Source organism: Scleropages formosus, chromosome 7 (genome assembly GCF_900964775.1).
Source record: "Scleropages formosus chromosome 7, fSclFor1.1, whole genome shotgun sequence".
Classification (NCBI taxonomy): domain Eukaryota; kingdom Metazoa; phylum Chordata; class Actinopteri; order Osteoglossiformes; family Osteoglossidae; genus Scleropages; species Scleropages formosus.
Genome location: NC_041812.1, coordinates 12,457,263 through 12,480,657, shown reverse-complemented (window position 1 = coordinate 12,480,657; position 23,395 = coordinate 12,457,263). Strand labels below are relative to the sequence as shown.

The following is a 23,395-nucleotide window of genomic DNA, read 5'->3' as shown; positions in this document are numbered from 1 at the left end:
TTATGTTTGTAACCAGTTAACTGATACATGACCAGGTCACTGATATATGTGACGACTGTGAAACAAATCATTTGAGAAAGAATTTACGACTGACTATCCTTTGACCCCAGGGGTGAAATTTACATATATAACAGCTCATTCCTTGTATATCCACTAATTTACACAGATAGAGTCAGAAATTATAATACTAATTTAGTTATAAAAAGGATGACCTCAAGGGTCAATTTGCATATTACCTCTTTATTCCTTGTATATCCACTAATTTACACAGTGAGAGTCATACATTATAATATTAATTTAGCAGAAAAGGCTGAGCGTGTATTTGGACAGAAGCATCTGTAAATTCGATATTAACGGGAAATGACAAAGTTAAAAAGCAGAAAATTAATTAACCTTCTCAGGTTTAACAAGTCAAATTAATGAGTGTTAACCAAGCACTGGTGTGGTGCGCGTCGCACAAACCAGCAGATGAGCTGCTCTGAAAATATCTTTTTGCTTAAAGGTAAATGAAGGGGGAGAAACTGGGCAGTAAAGGGTTTAATGAACAGTTCATTGGCTGAGTGAAGCACATTCCAGGGAGCTCATATGATCATGTACTCATGTCTTTTAAACACAAAATACATTTCTCAGAGCATCTGGGACTCCTTTGCATTTGAAACACAGCTGACATATGTTTCTGGATCCACAGAGGTGGTTAAGGAACTGGCAGCTTCCAGGTGAAACACCAGAAAGGTGCTTCAAACCAAGGTCACTGTAGCTTGGAGTAAATGATCTATTATACAAAGGGGTAAAAAGGAGTTCTGCTGTGAACAAACAATAAGGGCCAGCAGGGGGAACAGTGGTTGGAACTGCTGCCTTGGATACTAAGGACCTAGGTTCAAATCCCACCTCCTGCAGTAGTATTGTTGACCAAGGCACTTACCCTAAACTTATAGAGTAAAAATGATCTTGCTGTATAAATGGGTAAATCAGTGTATCCTAACACTGTAAGCTGCATACCATTTATTCATTGAGCTGATGCTTTTCTACAAAGTGACGTACAATTAATTTAAGAGTAACCAAAAGCGCAATACTAACTGGAGTAAGATACAGACAGGCGACTCTCAAAGTACGGTCTGATGTCACGATTTGAAAAGCACATCAGATGGGGAGCTACATACACAATTGATAGGAAACAGGAAGGAATCAGTGACAAATGACATACTGTACATTTGTGTGTCTGTTGAGAGGGATTCAGCAGTTCTGAGTTGCAGAGGGAGGTCATTCCACCACATAGGAGCCAGAACCTTCGTGATTCGGGACTTCTTGCGTGTGTGTGTGAGCGTGAGAGACCAGCAAGCAGCCAGAGGTGCAGGAGCGCCTAGTACTGTATTGCTGGAACTGTTAGAAACATACGTATTCGTACCCGTTAAGGACGCTGATCATGTGTTACGCAACGCTGAACACGCGCTCTTGTCTCGCGCACACGTCAGCATGGTGATGGCTCGAAAGTTTCGAAGTTAGGGAAAAGTACTACAACCAACGGGATGGATGCTGTGTGCTTTATGGCAGAGCACGTGAAATACGTAAACAAGGTTACGGTGCGTGAGGACTGTTATTAATGACAATAAGGAAATGTTCCGGTAATAAACGTTATTTCATACGACACCTTTCTACCTACGCTCCAAACGTTCTCAAAAAGGCAACTTTTACGCTTGTGCGACGTGAGCACGTCGTTACGTGACGGAAAGCCGTAACGTCCGCAGCTGCAAAGTGCAGCCTCGCGCCCGACGCCCCCCGAACGCTGAAGGGGGGGGGGAGAGAGCGGTTGACACGTGACGCGTGTTTACATGCACTCAGCTGTTCGTGCCGCGCGCGGCGCTCACGGGGACGAGCAGTAGCAATAGCAGAAGCGGCAGCGCTCTTTAAAAACAAAATGCATGCGCGCGCCTGCGTCTTGTAAATCCGGCGCACGAGCGCGGTGAAGCGGACCGAACCGAGGTGGGGGTTACTGCTGCGGTGGAGAGCGACTCCAGTCGGTATGAGAGTGTTTGTGAAAAGCCCCCTGTCTGTCGACATTTTGTTGTTTTGTCGCGGAACTGACGCACTCGGCTGCAGCTGCTGCAGCGTGTTTTGAGTGTAATGTGTGTTTGTTCGTCCGTAGGAGGACGCAGTTTGTGTCAAACGCCGCGACTGTGTGACGACGACGTCGTGAAAAAAATGTTCTCGGATGTTAGTTTGCAAGTGTGTGTGTCGGCAGCGCAGGCCTCGGGTCTCCCCAACTTACTGACGTTACATAACAACAACAACGAGTCGCCAAATACAATCGAGCCCTTTCAGCTGCTTTGGCGAAATACGGGTTCGAACTGCGGACTTTTCCAGAAGTGTCCGCTTTATGGCCGCGCGCGCGCCCTCTGTAAACACCGCGGTTTGAGTGCACGTTCGGTTCGCTCTGTTTTTTTTTTTTTTTTTCTCCTCCACACCACCTCACTCTCTGTCCGCGGCTGTGCTGCGCTGCGTGTGTCTTCGTTCGTGTGGTTTCGTTGTTATGCGGTGTTCGACGTTGCGTCGTCCTCTCTGTTCTCTTTTGTTTGTTTGTTTGTGTTTTTCTTCCAAGTTTGCATGCCATGCATGCTGTACCACGACGTCTGTGGATTCAGGGAACCTGAGGGCCAAAGTTCCCCCTACACAACACACACAAAACACACACACACACACAAAACACACGGAACAATCCTAACACACAAACAAGCATAACCAGGACTCGTACTCCAGCTGAAATGTTTATTATAAAGTTTGCTGGCGGGTGTTCTTGCAACTTATGTATTGTTCTTGACTTTATCAGTAATGATATCGTGTGTAGATCTGTGTGTGATGCAGTTAATGAATTATGATTGATTGTTTTTCTGGTTATTTCCTTCTTGAGCAACACTTGGATGTTTATTATTTATGAGTTAAAACGCACACACACACAAAGGCAATCATGTTTGATATAGACACATCTCGTCAGTCCTCCGTCTCGTGTCGGGGGGACACTTTGTTGCAGATACTCTCCTCTCTGCTGCTGGAGAGACTCTTTGTTGCTACCCTGATGGCGTCAGTGGAAAGTTTCTCCAACAAGGGCTGCCATAAGGGATCCTGTACAAATGCCAGCACTGTACCAGAACAAACCATTGCGTTGGGGATCTGCTTGCAATCGAAGCCATACGCATGGCATTTTTTCTTTTTTTTTTTTGTGGGAACACCAACGTAAGATTTGAAAGTCGAACACGTATCCCTCCACCCCCGCCTCAAGCGGTGTGCTCGTTTATGACGAATTGTGGTGAAAATGTCGACGGTCCCTTGCGGACATCTTGCTTCTGTTTTCAACACATTCTCTGTCTTCGCTACATCTCTCCGAACATCAGCACTGCGTCACAATAATAATAAAAACATTTTATATGCGGCAGCCAATCGTAGAATACCGAGAATTGTCTTGTAGGTGCGAGGAGGTTAATGAAGGATGTTATGAAGGTTGAGATGAGTCACTTTGATCTACTGTCAATCAGTGACCATTTGCATTTTCGCTCGTTCGTAAGAGCGAACTAGTGAACGGTTTCCCTTATGGCTTCGCTGGACACGTGGTGACACGCTGTAGCAGACTAATCTTGCACTGTAATACTGTGCTACAGTACACTAACGCAGTGCAGTGCAGCTGGGACACTGATGGAATCTGCAACACGATTGTAACACATCTGTGTGTCCAGTGTGGTGTCTCTGAGCAGTGGAAGGAGCTCCTTTTTAAGTAAAAACCAGTCTAAATGAAGCTCAGGAAGATCTTTCCTTAATGTAAGAACATGATGTAAACACTGGGGATGAAAACATTTGTGGGGGTGCAGTACAGTTTTGATGGAGGTCAAAAAGTTTTTTTTTTTTTTTTTTTTTTGTGACACTTCTTTGACTGCATTAAACATAAGTGTTGTCTATGTTTACATGTGCTCATATCTAAATATAAGATCTTGGCATGTGTGTTCCACAGTGATTTAAATGATCAATTGATTGGGGTGAAAAAATTTAGTGTGAAATCAAAGCCCTTAAATTTTAATTTTGTTGGTAGCAGATAACAAAAATTCCCTAGTCTCATTATTTATGTCTGTCATGTTGTGGTCTGTTTTGGAAAAATTGAGAAGTGAGAATAACCAGCCTTGTACCCAGTGCTTCTGGGATACGGTCTGGGTCACTGCAACCCTGATCAGGAAAAGCGGTTAACCATTTGTTTTAATGAATTTCACAGCATGTTGTCATGGTTCTCCTTGTCTGGGATTCAGAGTGTGAAGTGTGTTTATTGCCCTTTGATCAGTCAGTGCTGGCCAGGTTTTAAAAGGGAATGTGTGTTAAGTCACATTCTGTTTGTGTCTTTTTTTTTTCTTTTAAGCACAGGATGTTAGTTTCTGTTGTACCCCCTCCTCTTTCAGATATAGTTGTGGACGTGTAATGCATCCTGCTTTCGTTTTCACAGCAGCTCTTTAACAGGGGTCAGCAAGGCCTGCTCCTCCTCCTGCCTTTTGGCTTAGGAACCGACCAGACGTTGTGATGGCGTCAGTGGGCCCCCAGTGACATCACACACAGCGTGCAGTTGGTTATCGTCTCACCTTTGTGGTTTGGTGGGAGGAGGTGTTGTAGGCCCAACTGTCTGAGCGCAAGGTTTATTTTGGGCTGAGACACAATGAAAACTTCGAAGCATCAATAGTGCGTGTTTTGCACATCGTCACCAAGACCTCCGAGAAGCGAGGCACAACCGAGGTGTCACTCTCCATATGATGTCCCAGTCTGTGTGAGACATGTGAATGAAAGTTAATAATTATTTACAGTTCTGAAGAGACATTCAAATTATTCACTCTTGAAAGTATTTTAGCTCTTTTTACAATTCTCTAGCTTTACTGTTTACATTATGTAAAAGTATTGACAGCTCTTATATGTACCCAGACATGCCAGCATACACCTGAACTTATATGGACTGCATCACCTGTATATCACCAAAAAAGCATAGTGTTTTAGATTTGACTAATTCTCTAGCTATAGTTAATTGCACCAAACATTGCAGCTTAGCAGTTAGAGCTATGTAACATTGAACACTTAACTACTTTAATACCTTTTCACTTTTCAACCAAATTTTAGTTGCATGCTTCTTTAGTCCACAACACTAAATTTCTCAGTGTTGTGCTTATAAATTATGCATGTGCTGCAGTCAGGTGTGTTTTTTCCTCCCTTCCCCCACCTGCACTGTATCACCCTTTGGGATTCTTTTAGTGCGTGGCAATTCAGCAGGGAACCATTAAGCTTTTAAGCACATTAATTTTTTTGAAGACTGAAGTTTAAGTTGTTGTATGTTGTACAATGACCATAGAATGAATCTTGCTCATAGTTGATCTATACAGCTTTCCTCAATTTGGTTTGTACTACAGTGCATTCTGGGACTTTTTGTGATTAATTCATAATTCTCATTTTTTATATACTGGATTAATTACAAATTCTCATTTACTTTTCTTTGGGGATCTCCTAACAAACTGGTGACAAATAGCAAAAGTTTCTCTATAAAATCTTAAACACTTTACTCATGAAAAATTGTAAGACAGAATTTGAATGTCTTAATATACTGTATTTAATAACATTAAATGGTGATCACAAGTGAAGCTTTTAATTTAGTCTTATGATTAACACTGCTTACATGTACATTTTGTCACTAAGTGGTCTTTATGTATTTTCCTCACTCTCAAGCTGGTTTTAAACTGCTGTTGTAGGATTCAGTTTGAGTCCATACTGGCAGTCTTATGTTTAAGTGAAGTGAGCCTCTTACGTGATTCAATGATGAGAAATGGCCTCTACATGAGTGCTTGTGACTGAGACAGTGGCCCTGTTATTTCTTCATTGCTTGACCAGTGCTTTTATTGAAAAGCAACTTAGAATTTCTCCCTCTAACACGGACACTGAACATTTTATTGAAGAAATGCACGGTAAGCACCTTTCACAAGAATACAATAGAAGGGAGTCTCCTAAGACTTGGCAGCAATGTGCAGGTCACTAATTCGTGTCCTTGAGCACCGTGCCGCTGGCTGTGTAGTGGCTGCTGAAGGTATGGTACCTTTTGTGTGACTGTCAGAATGCTCTGGCACATCTTTTTCACACCTGGTGGGAAAGCAGTACTTCACCTCTGTAGACAAACCTCTGTCTTGACTGTACTCTGGCAGAGCAGCATCGTGAACGACGCTCTTGAATTAAAATAAGAGCGCCTGACCCATTTTCGATGCATTATTTTTACTGCAGAAAACTCCAAGGACTCAGCAGTGCTGGAGCACGAGGGGAAACTGGGACAAAGAGGGCTGCTGAACGAGCAGTGCCGGGAATCGGATTATGGTTTCTTGGCCCATGCGAAATGGACGGAATGCAAACAAACCCAAAGGACCGTATTGTTGCCTGTTAGAGTGAGGGATGTCCACATCGTGAGCGGCTGGCACCTTGCACCAGACACAGAGGCACACGTGCAGGTGGCCCGAGGACTCAGTCGCTCGGATTTCAGTCCCCTTCTCCTCTCTCTCGCCTCGCTTTGGCTCGGATCTCGTAACAAAGGGTCTGGAGCTATCATTTTTGATAAGCTTCTTGGACCCATTTTTAATCCTGTACAGAACTGTAAGCTCCTCCAAAGTGTGAAAGAGTGAAGGCCTCGTTCCTGCTGCGCTGTTGTGTGGACTTCGACATTTCCACGTTACCTGAAAAGCTCTTTTTATTTTATATATCAATTTTACTATTCTGGTAACAATGAGCCACCTCATCCTGCATGTTATTTCAAGGTGTTTCCTTTCCAGATTAGCTAATTTTGTGTTGCTGTGCATTCATGAAGGTGGTATTTTTAGGTGCCTTTCTCCCCATCTTGGATTATGCACATGGCAACGCAGTTCTGTAGATTAGCTCAGCATCATCAGTGCGTTGCTGAAATTCGGTTTGCTGATTTCTTGTAGGAGCATCGCTGCCGTTCGATGTGCTTCTGGCAGCCCGCAGGCAATGAATCAGAGGAGGCCGCCTGTCACAGGGACGCTTCCACTCCTCATATAAAATATTCACATGGAAACCTGCAATGCCAGGCAGGTTCTCAGTCTTAATCTGTGTGGGGGAGGAGTGTGAGGCATATTTCCTTTTTCATCACCATCACTTGAACCCACCTAACAGCCCAGCCTCCCTCAGTGTGTTGCTCAAGGATCTGCTGTCCTTACCTGTTCAACCCTGGTGTGGTTTTTTTTTTTTCCAAATAAAGACATGCATGGATCTGCTGAAGGATGTTGTTGAGCGATATGGAGCCTTTCAGCTTTCTCAACCCTTCTGGGCCTTTCTTTTGTTTCTGTGAAGAAGTTCTGGGACGGTTGCCACTTCAAGTACTGACTTGTTAGTTACCAGAAATTACATGCAGTATTTATTCATGAGGCCTTCTGCAAGAGCAAGTGTTTATTTTTAAAGTTAGGAAGCCAGGGAAATTTATGCTGATTAAGATTCTTTGAGTGTTTACAAACCTCGGGGCCGCAGAAGGCTCTCTGGTCATCCGGGTGCTTCTGACAGCAACGCCAACTGCTGTAATTTTATCAGAAGAATATGCTTGTTTCCCGTTAAATGTATCAGGAGCTGAAAAGTGTGGCCCTCGTTGCAGGTCCCTGTGTGTAGACTGTCTGTGAACTGATATATAGAGTGCTAGATAAAGAGTGCCGTTTCCTATTCACCAGATAGATTTGTACAACAGGTTGTGCAGGTTTGCTGTTGCGGAACTGGTTCAACACAATTGTGTTTTTGCATTCTTATCTGTGATGACAATGGGCAACAAAACACTGAAACCCGGGCAAATGAGTTAGTAGGGGCAGAAATGGGCATCATGTCTTGCTGAATGCATTTTTTCCTCCCTCTGTTCTTATGGCATGTTTATGAGGCATGTAGGGATCAAGTGACTTTCTGGGCTCTGATGGATCCAAAGAAAACAAACTGTGTTTAGTCTGTGGCAGAGAGAGGACTGTGCAAATGTCCTAAAATGGCCTTTATGTCTTCAGTAGGGTGATGGTACAGTGTAGGGAAGTGGGGTCACGGAGGAAATGTCAAAATAGCCTTTCTGTTGCTCCGAGGGACAGGGTTTGCACTGCAAAAGTCCTGCTGCTTGTGCCAGTAAGCTTGGAGCACTTTGCCAATTTCAGTGCCCTCTCTGAAAATAGTTCATTTTACTGAGACAGCAAATCAATGATCAGTCGGCAGCTTCGTTCTCAGGAATAAACAGAACAGCTGGATCAATGAAATGGTTATTATCAGTAAAAGAGTTGAGGAACTATTAAATAAGAATTGAAATTGGGGTCCTGTGGTGTTAAAACAAAGTGTAGCGGGGATTCTCTCTTGGTATCCTGCTGTAGCCTCATTCCACAGAGAATGTTATTAGTACATGAAGTTGTCACCAAGCAAAATGCTCTGATTGAATTGCTATTTGCCCCCTTTCCTTTTCAAACAGTGCTGTAAATGGTAAACACCATGTAAATGTGTATACTGACTCTTGGGGTTCCAAAGGGTTAACTACAAATTTCTGAAGATAGAAGTATCCGCCCCCCCCCCAAAAAAAAAAAAAAAAAAAAATTACTCCCCCTGTCATATAGTATTTCCTTCAATTGCTGTTTTAATTTTTATCAGTAGTGGAGCAAATGTGACTGCTGTTTACCTGCCAAGCCAGTAGATGGCAGTAAAGAGCTCCCATACAGTAGAAGTGTGGGGCCACCTTAATCCACCTCACTTGCACAGCATTTACAGCTATTGTCTGCTGTTTGTCAATATCGACGATTCTAATACAGACAGAATTAGTATAATACTAAAAGTATTTAATACTAATAATTAGCATCAGTGTATTAGAAACGTAGTGGTTAGAGCCGTTGCCTTTCACTTGGAAGTCCTCAGGTTTAAATCGGAACCCCCCCCGTCTGTAGTACCCTTGAGGAAAGTACTTCACAAAATTTATACAGTAAAAATTGATCTGCAGTATAAATGTAAAATCATTAAATGCTAGCTGTGTAAAAACCTCACACTGTAAGATCCTTTCGAGGAAAGTCAGGTAAATAATAGTGCAGTTAGAGGTGCATCGTTACTACAGAGACTAAAGAGTAAACGACAAAGCTGAAAGTGGTGAGAAGAATAGGAATGTTGCATGAGTCGTATATGACTGGGATCGAAAGGAGCTTATAGAGACATTTTCCAAAAATTAAAAGTAATTTTCCTTTTAATATAGATTTCAAACAGTAATTTTTACTTATTGCTTCATCAGATTTTTACAGAACCTAACCTGTAAATAAATGTAGGGGCACCTAGTATTAAGCTTTTTAACAGTGACATGGTGGTAAAAGTGACTTTGGATTGAAAATTAATTATAAACATTGTATTTTTCTGCGAGATGTACATCACTTTGGAGAAAAGCATCTGCTGAATGAGTAAATGTAAATATAAATGTAAACATACTGGTGCCAAGTGTGTTTGTAGCACACAACTTCCTTACTGCCAGAATGTTATCGGAACCAGGTTTTTTGTTGGGATCACCGCCAGCACCTAGTGCAAAGGCCATGAAACTCATTGGGTGAGCCATGTGTATCACAGTGGACATCCAGCAGGCCTGGGCTTGGCTGGCGTCCACAGAGTCACCCACCCCCATCTCCTGTTACAATAGTCCAGAAGTTTCCGTAGCAATCTGTATAATATGAATTGTAGTTTACTCTAGGTGTGGAACACTGGAGAACTTTAGCAGTGTGTGTATTGAACAAATCAAGGTCCCCCCCCCCCTTCAACCATGTTGCTTTGTGCATAAGATCTGTAAGTTTTTGTGTGTGTGTGTGTGTGTGTCTTTTCTCCTATTGGACCTCTCAAAGCATACCTGTCTTACTTTGTCCCCTGTTTTTGTCCCTCCCCTCCAGCTCCTTTTCCTAGATGAGCTGCGCTTGTGATGATCTGATCTGACTCTGAGAAACTTCCTTTGCATCTCAGCCACTCCTCCCCCGAACCCCCTGCCCATGCATTGAGGAGCAGTCATCGAACAGTACACAGCGTGCACACCAAAGATCTCCACCAGCCATGGGGGGTGCTGTGAGCGCTGGCGAGGACAATGACGACCTGATCGACAACCTGAAAGAGGCGCAGTACATTCGTACAGAGAAGGTGGAGCAGGCCTTCCGTGCCATCGATCGCGGAGACTACTACCTGGAGGGATACAGGGACAATGCCTACAAGGACCTGGCCTGGAAGCATGGGAACATACACCTGTCGGCACCCTGCATTTACTCTGAGGTCATGGAAGCTCTGAAGCTGCAGCAAGGACTCTCCTTCCTTAACCTAGGAAGTGGAACAGGGTATCTGAGCACAATGGTGGGCCTGATCATAGGTAATGTACACCGTAGAGGTGCCCTTTATTGCCCTTCACTGGGACTCTACTCATCTTTTATAATAAATGCTGGGTTCTAAGAGTGCAGTTGCCTCAGCTCTGTGTGTTTACTGAAGCTGATGTAGTACCATGATCTCAACACAGTCGTGTTCTCACTTGCTCAGCCTGTTTCACAAGAATAGTTTCAGGGTATCTGAGGTATACCTACTTGTGTAAGAAATACTATGTTGATGGAATACATAAAATCCTTCAGTAGGTCACGTAAATGTAATACTGTAGGTACTGTGTGGTTCTGGAAAATAGATTGTTTGTTATTTCAGAAATGGCTGAGGAACTGTGGTTTTGAACTGATCTGAAGAGAAGTTGTAGTGATGATTACAAGTCATCTGAGGAACTGTTTAGATTAATGAGACATGCTGCAAGTAGTCCTCTCTTTAAATCAGCCAGCTTGGATTGTTTGTTCTGCAGTCATGACTTGGTCCACCTCACGCTTGGCATCTAGAGGACACATAGGGTACCTTGTTAGTTTAGTTATCTATATATCTGTTTGGTTGATACTTTTCTCTAAAGAAAGTTTAATTATAAGCCATATTTTACTGTAATTTGTACTGTATCAAATCAGGCTAAGTGTCTGGATCAAAGGTGCTACAACAGGAGGTTGAATTTGAACCCTGCTTCATTAGGTACAAAGCAGCAGCTCCAACCACTGTGCCGCCTGCTGCCCCCAAAGCACTTATTATACCTTAACATGACTAAATAGCAGTATGTCCTTATTTGAAGTACTGTAAGCGTTAGACAGGTCAGCTGGAGAGTTGCGTTACCGTATTTTGCTCTACATAGGTGTTCCACATTATGCTGTAATATCCAGTGTGAAAGAATATACAGATATCTCTCATTATACAGGCCTAATTTGTTCCTAAAAACAGTCCGTATATCAAGAATCTGTAAACTGGGAGGTCTTTTAACCAGTGTTTTAAATGGTGGGGTTGGGGCGGAGGGATGGATAATGCATTCCTGGACTTTACAGATGTGCCCAAATATTTCCATAAATACCCTCCAGACATTTAAAAACAGTCTCAAGAAATCGTAACTAAAACATTAAGATATATAATCTAGAAGGAAATTAACAAAAACTAAATCAGGGCAGAAATTTTACTTTTACTATTGTACTGTAAGTACATGTAAATATACTGTCTTTTGTACGTTTACATTTATTCGTTTAGCAGACGCTTTACTCCAAAGCAACGTACATCTGAGAAAAATACAGTGTACATTGCATGAGTAGCTGCACCTAGGCTTTTCCATTATTAAACAAATTATCAAAAAAGATTAAACATAACAAACACGTACACATTTATGAAGCACTTATGCAATCGGGTTGAAGTGAGTCAGAAAGGTGAGTTTTGAGACTCAAGTGTAGACAGTTACGTGAACAAACAAATATAGAGGGAAAACATTTCTCACAACTATAATAAATTAACTGGGGGGAAAAAAACGATGTAAAACTAAGATGAGATTATTATACATTTACTAATAGTCTGCCTGATTGGCTCATGACTTCTTTATCATTTGGGAGAAGCGTGTGCTTCAAACGCCAGAAGAAAGTACTTAATTCTGGGAGCAGTCGGCCTATATACTGAACATGGATATATCTTTTCTAGGGCCGTTATACCAAAAATCTGTAAACCGGGGGTCCTTGTACCAGGGGAATACTTGAATATGGATCAGCTAAGTAACCTCAGTCATCTGAGATAAATTCAACTGACTCATTACAAATATAATTATTGACTGGATAGCTGTTAGTTACTTTTTTTGGTCATTAGTTCATGACCAAAAAAGTTCAATACATTTATCTTCATTAATTTATCAGGTGCTCCGAAGTGGATACAGTACTTAGTATCAAAGGTGCTGCATACACAGTGCTCCATGCAATCCTTTACTCATAACCCAATGTAACATGCACTCGCTCACTCAACATGCACACACTACTGGCGTTTTTTACTACAAACACATTTGTTGACCAGTTCATCCCGTTAATCTGAGACATTTGCCGCCATCTTCCTGTTTTCAGATTTCTTTTATTGCCACTTTCGTCTCCATGGTAACAGCATGCCTCTTCTAATTGGTGCTGTAAGAAACACCAGCACTGGGGGGCACCACACGTGAGCTGTAAACACTGTGGAAGTGAGTTGAATTAAGGCGGTCCCGTACTTTTGTTCCCGTTTGGGTGCTCATGTTCACCTGTCAGCTTGGCAGCTAGGCATATGTCATGCTTGCTGTGCTGCCGACAGATATTTTAGAAATGAAGAAAGTGAAGAAAAGGCAATTTAAAAATATACCTGACTCTTTGTAATGTCAGTATTTGAAATGTTTTGCAAAAAACACCAATGAATGTGATGTTGGTATTAAATGTGAGCATCTGCGATGTCAGTAGTGAACTTTCTTCACTATGTGAAACTCTTCTGGGACGCCACTCAGTCCAGTGTTGCATATGTAGAAGCCAGTAGTGCAGTGGTTAGGATTCTGCCGCTAGCACCTCTGCTCAAGACTGCCGGTGTAACTGCAGCATTAGAAAAATGGTTCTATATGCAGGAGTGACGCACTGCTGTAGCGTGTCAGGTGTGACTTGTCTATCATTACTGCACGCTCTGCTGCAGAGAGAAGGTAGGACTATGGTTGAAAAGGCTTTGCAATACACCAGGAAGATCTGTTCTTAGGAATGTAGTAGAATGTAGTAAGTAGAGTGAGCGTTTATAGGAGAGCTGTACGGTGGCACCCCTTAGGAAATCACTGTTGCGCATGTGCGCTTACATAACTGGTGTCATTTGTGTGTTATTGGCTGACGACGTCCAGGTCCCTTTGGTGTGAATCATGGGGTAGAGCTGCACTCGGACGTGGTGGAGTACGCTAGAGAGAAGCTGGAGGACTTCATTAAAAACAGCGACAGCTTCGATAAGTGAGTAGGAGACTACTTTCAAGTGTCTGAAAGGGGAACATGTTGAAGTTCAGGATTTTTGTATTAATTTGGATGATGCTTTTGTCCTAGATGACAGGATTAGTATGGCATGTTTGTACTCTTAAGACAGTAGCAAGTAGCCAACTCCTGGTAGGAGTCTCAGATGAAATGCAGCATTTCATTAAAGACTCGTACGGTGTTCCTCGTTGCAGTTTCTGATCACAAGTCTTTTTCTCAACAGGTTTGAGTTTTGTGAGCCGAACTTTGTGGTGGGGAACTGCTTGGAGATCTCATCCGACAGCCACCAGTACGATCGTATCTACTGCGGGGCAGGAGTGCAGAAGGATCACGAAAACTACATGAAAATCCTACTCAAGGTCGGAGGCATCCTTGTCATGCCAATCGAGGATCAGGTGAGCGTCGCGCACCAAGTGTTTTCGCAGAACCCGTCATGTGAACATCTCTTTGTTGGAAGTAGTAAAATGCTCTCTGTAGTTGAGTAATGCAAATTTTTGCAGTTGGGTAGAATTGGACAGTGATGGTGATGACTTCCTCCTATATGTCAAGTTATTCAACGGCATAAGGGTACGAGGTGGGGGCAGTGCGGCTCAAGCACATGTGGCAAATTTAAACCTTTATAAGTTGATGGTATGAAGATATATAAGCACTGCAGTTAACACTTGATGGGGGCATTTGCTAGGGCATGAGGACACTTGAAAAACAACATGAACCAGATCTGTCTGCTCAGATAATTTTGGATTCTTAATCTATGTTCACAGTACGAATGTCTTTAACTGGCTATTAAGTAAAATGATTAAAAAATACAGTCAGCATCTTATACCGTTGCTTGCTTTGAGTGTTTGTGGGATCACAAGGAAATATTAAATATGAACTTCCTTGGGGGAGGGGGAGCTCATTTCATTCCTTTGGACTGAGAGGCGATGTTGGAGTTTGGGAGTGGTTTGCAGCATACAGGTTTAAATCCCTGCAGGGGAAATCTGGGATGCATGTTAAGTCGTTGTGCTTAGGAGGCTCAGCTAAGTAAACAAGTTGGTTTGGAAGGAGTACAGGTTCTAGTTTACCGTGACTCCGCTGCGCAGTTCTGTTCACTTAGTGCGCTGGCACCCCCCTTTTCAGCTGACGCAGATCACTAGGACCGGCCAGAGCACGTGGGAGAGCAAGAATATCCTGGCTGTGTCTTTCGCACCCCTCGTACAGCAGAGTCGGACAGATGGGAGCAAACCTATCAAACTGCGTGAGTCTCACCTCCCTCCCCGCAATCAAGTAGCACAAACCTGAATGTCCCCTTCCCTTTTCTCTCACTCCACTCCTTTCCCACCACCACACTGTGAATGTGCTTCTCAAACTCCTGAGTTCCTCTCACCCTCCTCACCGACCCCAGTAATTCTGAGAATTGCGTTTTTGGGTTTTTGGCATCGGTTCCTTTCATCGCAGCGAAGAGCACAAAGATGGAGTTCAAAGGTGTCGGTCCCAAAGGGCATGGGTGTTGGTCCGGTGCAGAGTGCGAGGGTCGCTGTACATGTGCGGAAGTTGAAATTGTGCTGCAGGACAGACGGATGGGCTGTGTGCTGCTGATCTCACTAATGTCTGGTTTTAAACGTGTGCCAGGATTGCTCACTTTGAGTAGGAAAAGTACCATAATTTGCTAAATAATTGTCTTTAACAGCCTGTCCCAGAGGGAAAACACCCCAGGTTTGATCTTAGTTCTGAAACACATTTTGCTCCTGTCACTTTCTTTAATTCATTCTGTACTTCTAAGCAATGTTTTATAAAGTGTTCACAGAGTCAGGAAGATTACAGTTCAACCACTTCTTAAGTTTCAGTGGCATATTTTCCCTGTTCTTAATTCACAAGGTTTGTTTTTGGAAATGTGCTACCATCTGGATGCGTATTTTTGTATGAGATGTATTTATAATTTTTAGACATGAATCAAAGCTTTTTAATTAATTCATATGAGAGATAGTTTCTAGTCTAGTCCTACAGGTCTTCTACCTGATATAGTAGAAAATTGTGTTTAGTTACTGGGATGGCATAGTTGCCTGGGTATTTCATCACATCCAGTCTGCTGTTGTGCTCCACTGTTGGCCGAAGGGGTTTCTTGCGCCAAAAGAGATGTGTGAACTCAGTGGAGGGTGAAGGTGACCCTGCTGGTTAAAAGTGTGTGGGTTTTTTTTTTTTTTTTTTTTTTTTTAAAAATGTGTTCTGTTTTTAAGCCCCGATTTCTGTGAGGACTCTCCAGGACCTTTCGCGGATCTACATCCGACGCACGCTGCGCACGCTGGTTGAGGAGGAGACACAGGGCCACAGCACTCCTCCGCGGGTGCAGCCAAAGCGCAAGCGCCGGCGCTACCGCCGCCGCCGCATCAACACCTATGTTTTCGTCGGCAACCAGCTGATGCCCCAGCCTGCGGAGAGCGAGGAGGATGAGCGCATCGACGAAGATGGCCGGGAGGAGGAGGAGAAGGACTGCGGTGAGCCGCTCAAGCAGGACGGGCACGAGCCGCAGCAGAACCTGCTGAGGAGCAAGATTCTGACGTTGCCGCTGCCCGAGTCACTGAAGGCCTACCTGTTGTACTACCGAGAGAAATGACGCTGCTCTCAGAGGCCGTAACGCACATGCTTAGACTTTTTCTTTCTCCTTACTGCTTTCTTGAGATGTAGCATTGTTTTGATTGATTGATCGATCGATCGATTGGTGAACCTGCTTTGAAACATGAGGCTGCCCAGCTGTCCTCACCAGTACTGTGCAGCACATCACAACCTTGTGTTCTGATTCCTTTTGTTGCATTTCTTACTGATGAATCTAAATGTACAAAAAACGCTTTCCAGAAACTAAGTATGAGAGTGTATTACTTGTGCATTGTTTGCATTGAAGGAAGAAAGCAGGTAAAACACACATATTCTGATCTTCAGATACACAAGTGAAAGCAAACGAGCCTTGGATGTACAAGAAATCTTAAATTTGTATACCTTTTATGTTCTCTAAACATTTATTTAAATCCTCCCTTTCTTGTGAGGAAGAATGACAAAGGAAAAAAAAAGATACTGTATTTAGCCATTTTTATTATTTTCTAAAATACTCTTTATTTTCTATTAGAGGTTATTAAGGCCTTGTGTAAAATACCTTTAGATTGTGGGTGTGTTTTTTTCTTCTGTTTCCAGATGCACTTTTATTCAATTTAACTCTTGTAGAACAGAGATCAGTCTGCAGAAAATGTGAGTTAACGAACAAATTTTTGTATCATGAAAAGATTTGTCGGGTAACGTGGCGATTGCATAGCGGTTGCGGGACCTCCACTGATTCCAGCTGGACTTTGCTCCCACACCAGGCGATTGCTAAAGAGACCTTTGCTGGTTGGCAGGTTCAGGAAGGACGGTACCTGGGATGTGTGACTGAAATCTCTCTTTGCGTTCAGGCAAAGAGGTGTCCTTCTTTTGACCAAGGCCGTGGTGAGCATAACAAACAGACTTGACGCTTTTACGTTCCTTAAGTGCTTTGAAAAGGTGGCATGCGAGTGATTCCTGATCATGTGCTTTTTAACGTTTAAAGTTTTAAAAGAAAGAAAGAAAAAAAAAAAAAATTTACATGGTGAAGGGATGCCACTCATTCACAACCAGCATATTATTGCGTGATCATCGCTCCAGGTGTGTGTGTGTGTGTGTGTGTGTGTGTGTGTGTGTGTGTGTGTGTGTGTGTGTGTACACACGCACAAAGCGTTACCCTGCTGTCTTCAGTGGTCATGTGACGTGATCAGGGTGAGAGTTACAGACATTTGCAGTGATCTAGGGGTGTTTTGGGTTTTCACCTTGGGTTTAGCTTTCTTTCCTGTAGCAATCATGGTAACATACAGGACCCCCCTTTGCAGCAGAGGATCAGTGGATCTCTGAGGTGTGCTCTCCCTCGAGAGAGAGAGAGCTGAAGATGTCAAGCTATTTAATTTTATGCTGATGCTAATTAAGACATTTAATATTTTGATGTGAAACTGATGGGTGGTCCTTTTGAAGGTCAGGCTATTTAATGTTTGTGGCTTGCACAGTTTTTCCCCCTCCATTTTTATGAAACTCAATTTTAGAGGCACTTCCCAGAGTTTTATGAGTACCCTCTCAGAAGCTGATCAGCCGAGCATGTTATGCAAAAACCAGGAATTGGCCGAAAGAACTTGCTTTTGAAAATTATAAGCCACAAGTCATTCTTTTCTTAACTTTTAGCCAAAGGGAAGTAGTCTTCAGCTCATGTTAAGATGACAGATATTTGAACTCGTGGTGAGCGAAGCCATATTCTACTCCCTGCTGAGCGAACCTGGAGCGGATTGCGGCTCTTGTGTGCTTGACACCTTTACCTGGGAAACATTCTCGATTATCTGCAGCGTTTGATGCGTTTCAGAATATGCCATTAGTGGACTGCAGTATCTAAATTTTTAGTTTAGAAATCAAAATGCAGCCTTTGTTGCGCTCTGGGTTGATTTATTGCATTGAGGGTTTTGTTAATAATCCGCAACAAAATGAGTACGTACTTGTTTGTTTTGGGGCCAAGTGCTGGAGATGTCAAGTTACAGGAAGGACCCTGTTACTCTGAAGGGGCCAAAGGGCGCAGCTCTTGACTAGAGACCTGCTGAAGTCAGTGACCCAAAACTGTATTTTTCTTCATATCGCATAAATAGACATTTGATTCTCTTATCTCCCTGTATATAAAATATTGTCAGTGGAATTTAGTTACTGTAATACAGCACCAGGTATATCATTTAATTTGGACCGTGTTAAATTATGGAAATAAGTTAATTGGTGGCTTCCGTTATTGAAGTTGTGTTTTAAGCATGATTTATTTTTCCAGTGTCTTGCATGAAAGTTGTCGTAGGGTTATTTCTCGGTGGACACGACATGTTGGCTGTGATGCGAGGCACTCGCAGTTTGCGGACGTGAACTGGAAGCGAAAGACTCCAAAGGCACAGTTGTCTAAAATGTTTTCTAAACTTTCCTCCTTACAGTATGACTTAATGACATGCAAAATTGTTTTTTGTCGTCTTTAACAGGCTGTTTACGTGGTTAATCTGTTCTTATTCATCGATTGCGGTATTCAGTTCTTTGGTTTTGCCACTTTTAGCTGAGTTTGTCAGTCAGATTTGAGCTGAAGGAAATGATTAGTTTCCATGTAAAACAATTTGACACCAGACATCCTAAAGCTGCAGTATTTCTCAATATCACTGAGGAAGTGGTGATGTTAAGGGCTATTTTTTTCTTTTTTTTTTTTCTTTTTTTTGCTCCTCAGTCATGGTGTCGATCGGTGCGACGGGATGGCGGCTCTTCTGGCTCTTCTCTCCTGACAGTTTGGCCCTTTTGTTGGATGTGCTGTCACTTGAACCCTGTTCACTTTCCCTGTAATGATAGTTCCAGGTTTAATGCTTGCTCCTCCTGCTTTGCACATGATTGCAGTTTCCCGTTATTTACCCGTTATTTATTGTTTCTGGTTTGTTCTTGTACTGTAGTTCTGTGCAGATCACCACCGTAGTGGACTTGTATCCTGGGACTTTGTCAATTAATAAACTTTGTCAAATAATTAGGTTTTCCTCTCCCCTAGTTTTTAAGTGTTTTTTTTTTTTTTTCTTTTTTCCCCCTTGTTGCTCCAGTAAAGGATTTCTCACACAAGATTATACATTTCCACAAAATTTGATAGTGACAACCTCTTTTCTTTTTTTTAATGTGTCTTGTACTGTTATCTTATTTGTCACGATGGTTTTTGAAATGATAAAACTTGTACATTACAAAATCTTACAATGAGATGGAGATTCCTTATGGCTAACTTTATAAATATCCAATAAAATATCTTTTCTAAATTCCAATACCAGACCTCTGCCCTGCCGACCCCAAACTGCATTTGAATTGTGGATCTGATATAATCATAATCCAGGCTCTGCAGTACTATATATAGAAAATTATTTGTGGTCTCAAGTAAAGCTATAAATTATTGAAGTTTACACCTCTGTAGCGTTTGTACCGCTGCACCACCTGATGCGGTTAAAGATCTGACTCCTCAAGGCCACCAGAAGATTCTTTAAACTTCTCATCTGGTATTCTCTAACTTTCATTACTGGAACAGTGCCCTGCTGTAGGGCAGTGGTTAGAGCTACTGCCTTGCACTCAAATGACCTGGGTTTGAATCCCAGTGTAGTACGAAAAATTAGGCAGTTTGCACAGAAGTGTCAGTGATTCGGTAAATAGAACTGTTCACAAGGACATGGCGAAAAGGACGGTTCCTTTACTACATCACCCCTTTCCCCAATATTTCCATCACTGAATGCTGAAAATATACCTGAGTATTTTTTCATCATGTTCATGTTTAAAGATTCAGCCTAAATGACACCTGATGTCTGAAATTACATGTATTTGACCAGATGTGGGCAATGTGTGGATATGTACTGTGTGTACATGAAAACAGGAGAAATCTTGTAAACTTGTGGTGCGCTTTGCAACAGGTTTACTCGATGCTTTGTGCGCTGTGGTGTCCAGATGCTGTGGCCCCTCTGCTCCCGCACTGCATCCCTGTGGATCGCCATGTGAACATCTGATGAGATGAGAGCACGTTTCTTATTTGTTGTAACCATTTGGTAGCGAAACGCCAGCCGGCCCTGTGTGCCGTGACACGTCCGTGTGCGGGGGCCCGTCCCGTCCCGTCCCCTCCCACTGCGTCCTGTGTTTGCACTGTGGTTTGGAGCAATCTGACCTGTTACGGCGTTTTTAAGAGGCTGCATTCAGTATTTGTGGCAAACCCAGGAAGAGCTCTCTGTGGGTGTATGCGGTTTAAAACAAAGAGGGGAAAAAAAAAAAAAATCTTACACATATCCAATTAACTGTTGATCATGAGGCTGAGAAAGTGGTGAGTGTTTGCTGGTCTTTGGTAAACACATTATTATGACTCCTTTTCATTCAGAAACCCTGGATTAAGTTGACAGTATGATGTAATTTATGTTCACTGCACTAAAAGATTTCGTGCGTGTGTGTTCATAACCAGGGTCAAATACAGGTGAGTGGAGCAGGGAGAGCTGTGATATTTGGTGGTTCTTTACCGTGTTTTAACATGTTCCGCTGGACTGTAATGAAAATTTATGTATATCCACTTTCCAAAAAAAAATTTATATTAACTAGGTGTTAATAGCGCTGATGCATCTGAACACATGGGTTGCGGGTTCAGGCACGGGTTTGAATCCTGCTTTGTGTATGAGAAGTTTGTGTATTTTCCCTAGTTTTTCTGGGTTTCCTCCTACAGTGCAAAGACATGTTTCAGATGAACTGGGACTTTAAATTGTCCTTTGTGTGTGGTTGCCTTGTGATGGACTGGTATCTTGTCCAGCGTGTTCCCTGCCTCACAACCTTTGTTTCCAGGATAGACTCTGAACCACCGTGACCCTGTAGTGGATGGATGGAATATTAATATTCAGTAACGTAACTAGATCAGCTTCCCCAAATGCCATAATGGTTTGAGCTTTTATACGCTGAACTGATTGAGTTGTTTGGCAAACGCACCGGTCGTGTTTCGGCGAGCTGCTCCGTCACGTGAGGAGGATGTTGAGGCTTCGTGAACTTGCCGCGGGAGACGAACGGCCAAACAAGCCGCAGCATATTTGTTCTGGAATGCCGACATTCGTTAGGCCCTGCCGTTTGATTTCCCTGTGATCGTGTTTCAGCTTCGTTTTGGGGCAGGTTCCATCCCTGGATCTGTCATCCTGGCTTCTCCCTACGGGAAGCGCTTAATAATTAACGTGCTCTTGGAGTCACTGTGCAGTCCTGATGCGGTAGGTGGAACAGTGTGCAACACGCCTACTTCTCTTGATGCTCGTAGAGTTAATCTGTTGAGTTTCTTTGCTTTGACTACATTTTTTCCTCTTATTCTTCAAGGTGTGCGAGTGTATTTCTTGGTTTTGAAGCCTAAATCCTCTATAAAAAAAAAAAAAAAAAAAAGGCAATCGAGGTTAATTTTAAATAAAAGATGAGTATGATCATCATGTCAATGTGTAGTGCCTCCCGCAGTTTTGCCCTTAATAGATTGTCTGCACCAGAATCAGATCTCACACACACACACACACACACACACACACAGAGAGACAGACAGAGCAGTTTGCCATCATTAATCTGACAAATTATGATGCAGCCATCAGGCTATTTATAGTGCAGCTGCAGCGGATGAGTGGTTTCACACCCTGGGTGGCTCACAGGCCCTTCACATGTCATGCTGTCAGGCTGCACAGAGACCAACCTTCAGGACCGTAAGCACCCGAGCGCAAGGAACACACTGCGAAAAGGTAGCTGGGCACAGCAGTGTTTTCAGCTGATGCTCCCAGGGATTGAGACGCTATCACTGTCTCCATGGACTTGTCCGTCGTTTGACCTTAGAGCTGCAACAAATGTGACCATTGCAGTTTCATCATGAAATATTATTCTGAGTGTGGATTTCGGGGTGGGGGGCACTTGCAGATCTCCTGGTTTCACAGTCCTGAAGCTCAACTGGGACATTAAACTGAACCTGCAGCAGTAAACTAGCAGAATTAATCTTCTGCAATGAACGGAAAAACACAAAAGGTTACATATGAGTTTTACCCAAGTGATTTAATTTCACATCTGCAACTATGTCTACTTCTAATGTATTGCACGAATTGTATTTTTCCGATATGCACGTCGCTTTGGAGAAAAGCGTCTGCTAAATGAGCGAATGTAAATTTAAATATTAATTATATAAGTATTCTCAATCACAACATGCTTGAGAATACAGTAAAGTACCCCTTAAAAAATAACTTTTCTGTATCGAGGGCAAACGGAAGCAGTGAGCTGGGAGTCACCAACCCGGTGGGCAATAATACACACGCTTCGCTCACCCGCTGTGCTCACACACACAAGGGGCAGGAATCGATGGGAGGAAACGGAAACGCAGCAGATTTCTTCATCCTGCTATGTGTGTTATCAATAGCTGGTAATTATATCCTCGCTCAATCACTGCACCCCCCAGGGTGTGTAATGAGATTTTCACTGAGCCTTTAGGCCCATCTGGTGGTAGGTTCACACCTCACCTGATGCACCAGGTGACTCTCACGCACATTTTTTCACATGAGGGATGAAACCTCTTACGCGCGCTGTTGATGAGCGGGAAGGTGCAGCAGCGCACAGCTCGTAGGCCTTGGGATCGAATCCGGCTCAGTCTGGTGCAGTTTGCGCGCTCTCCCCTTGTTGGCATGGGTTTCATATGAAGTGGTGATTGTAACCCGTGTGTGTGTGTGTGTGTGAGAGAGAGAGAGAGAGAGAGAGAGAGAGAGAGAGAGAGAGAGAGAGAGAGAGAGAGAGAGAGAGAGAGATTGCCCTCTGACTGGTGTCCCATCCAGGCTGTACCTTGTCTCACCCTGTGACCCCAGGATAGGCCCTGGACCACCGTGACCCTACACTGTACAAGTGGCTATTGGTGATGGATGGATCACTGAAGACTAACCTCAGGAGAAGTTCAAGGTTGTAGTATTATATATATATATATATATATATTATAGTGTTATTATGTTCTATAGTGGGTTTATGGAGACACTAACTTATAAAACACCTATAAGAAGATGTTACTTGTTTTAAGATTTGTTTTGTAATATAACACGATATAGAAGGAAGGGAACCGCTTTTGCTGGTAACGATATAGAGAAAAAGCGGGGTTTCGTCCTGTTTTTGGAGGTGGAGAAGCGTTTGTTTGCACGGGGATCGTGTCTGTGCGCCTGTCAAATTGGGCTTCGTCCAGCAGGTGGCGCTCAAAGTGCTCTTTTCATGGCCGCGAAACCCCTCAACGTAACGCTGAACCTGTCGCCTTGCAGTCTGGAGGTCTTGGGTTCGAATCCCACCTTCTAAAAATTACCCTGCTGTACAGATGAAATCTCTGTAAGCAACTGAACGCTGCAAATAACTTTGGAGGAAAGTGTCAGGTAAAGGAATTTCTAACAAAATCCTGATTATGGCTAAAATTAATTTATACCACATGCAAAAATGTTTGGTTTCTCACCACC

At 43.0% G+C, this 23,395-nt stretch overlaps 1 protein-coding gene across 3 annotated transcripts; it reads left to right on the top strand.

Moving 5' to 3' along the window:
* The first annotated feature begins 1,756 nt into the window (after nt 1-1,756).
* Nucleotides 1,757-23,229, top strand: pcmtd1 (protein-L-isoaspartate (D-aspartate) O-methyltransferase domain containing 1). Of its 3 annotated transcripts, none has more exons than XR_001966369.2 (8): nt 1,757-1,980; nt 9,933-10,396; nt 13,250-13,352; nt 13,594-13,765; nt 14,490-14,607; nt 15,587-20,244; nt 22,769-22,859; nt 23,207-23,229. XR_001966369.2 is itself a non-coding variant. In XM_018757875.2 (6 exons), the coding sequence occupies exons 2-6, from the start codon at nt 10,090-10,092 to the stop codon at nt 15,961-15,963; spliced, it is 1,077 nt and encodes a 358-aa protein (XP_018613391.1). In that variant the 5' UTR covers nt 1,758-2,018; nt 9,933-10,089; the 3' UTR covers nt 15,964-20,648. The 3 variants fall into 3 exon arrangements, 1 of the variants encoding a protein (XP_018613391.1); XR_001966368.2 differs by having other exon boundaries at nt 1,758-2,018; XM_018757875.2 differs by lacking the exons at nt 22,769-22,859; nt 23,207-23,229 and having other exon boundaries at nt 1,758-2,018; nt 15,587-20,648.
* Nucleotides 23,230-23,395: the final 166 nt, after the last annotated feature.

Coding starts and splice junctions, on each gene's coding strand:
- pcmtd1 (XM_018757875.2), top strand. CDS start 10,090: ATGGGGGGTGCTGTGAGCGCTGGCGAGGACAATGACGACCTGATCGAC. Junction 10,397..13,249: donor AATGGTGGGCCTGATCATAG/GTAATGTACACC, acceptor GACGACGTCCAG/GTCCCTTTGGTGTGAATCAT. Junction 14,608..15,586: donor GAGCAAACCTATCAAACTGC/GTGAGTCTCACC, acceptor TCTGTTTTTAAG/CCCCGATTTCTGTGAGGACT.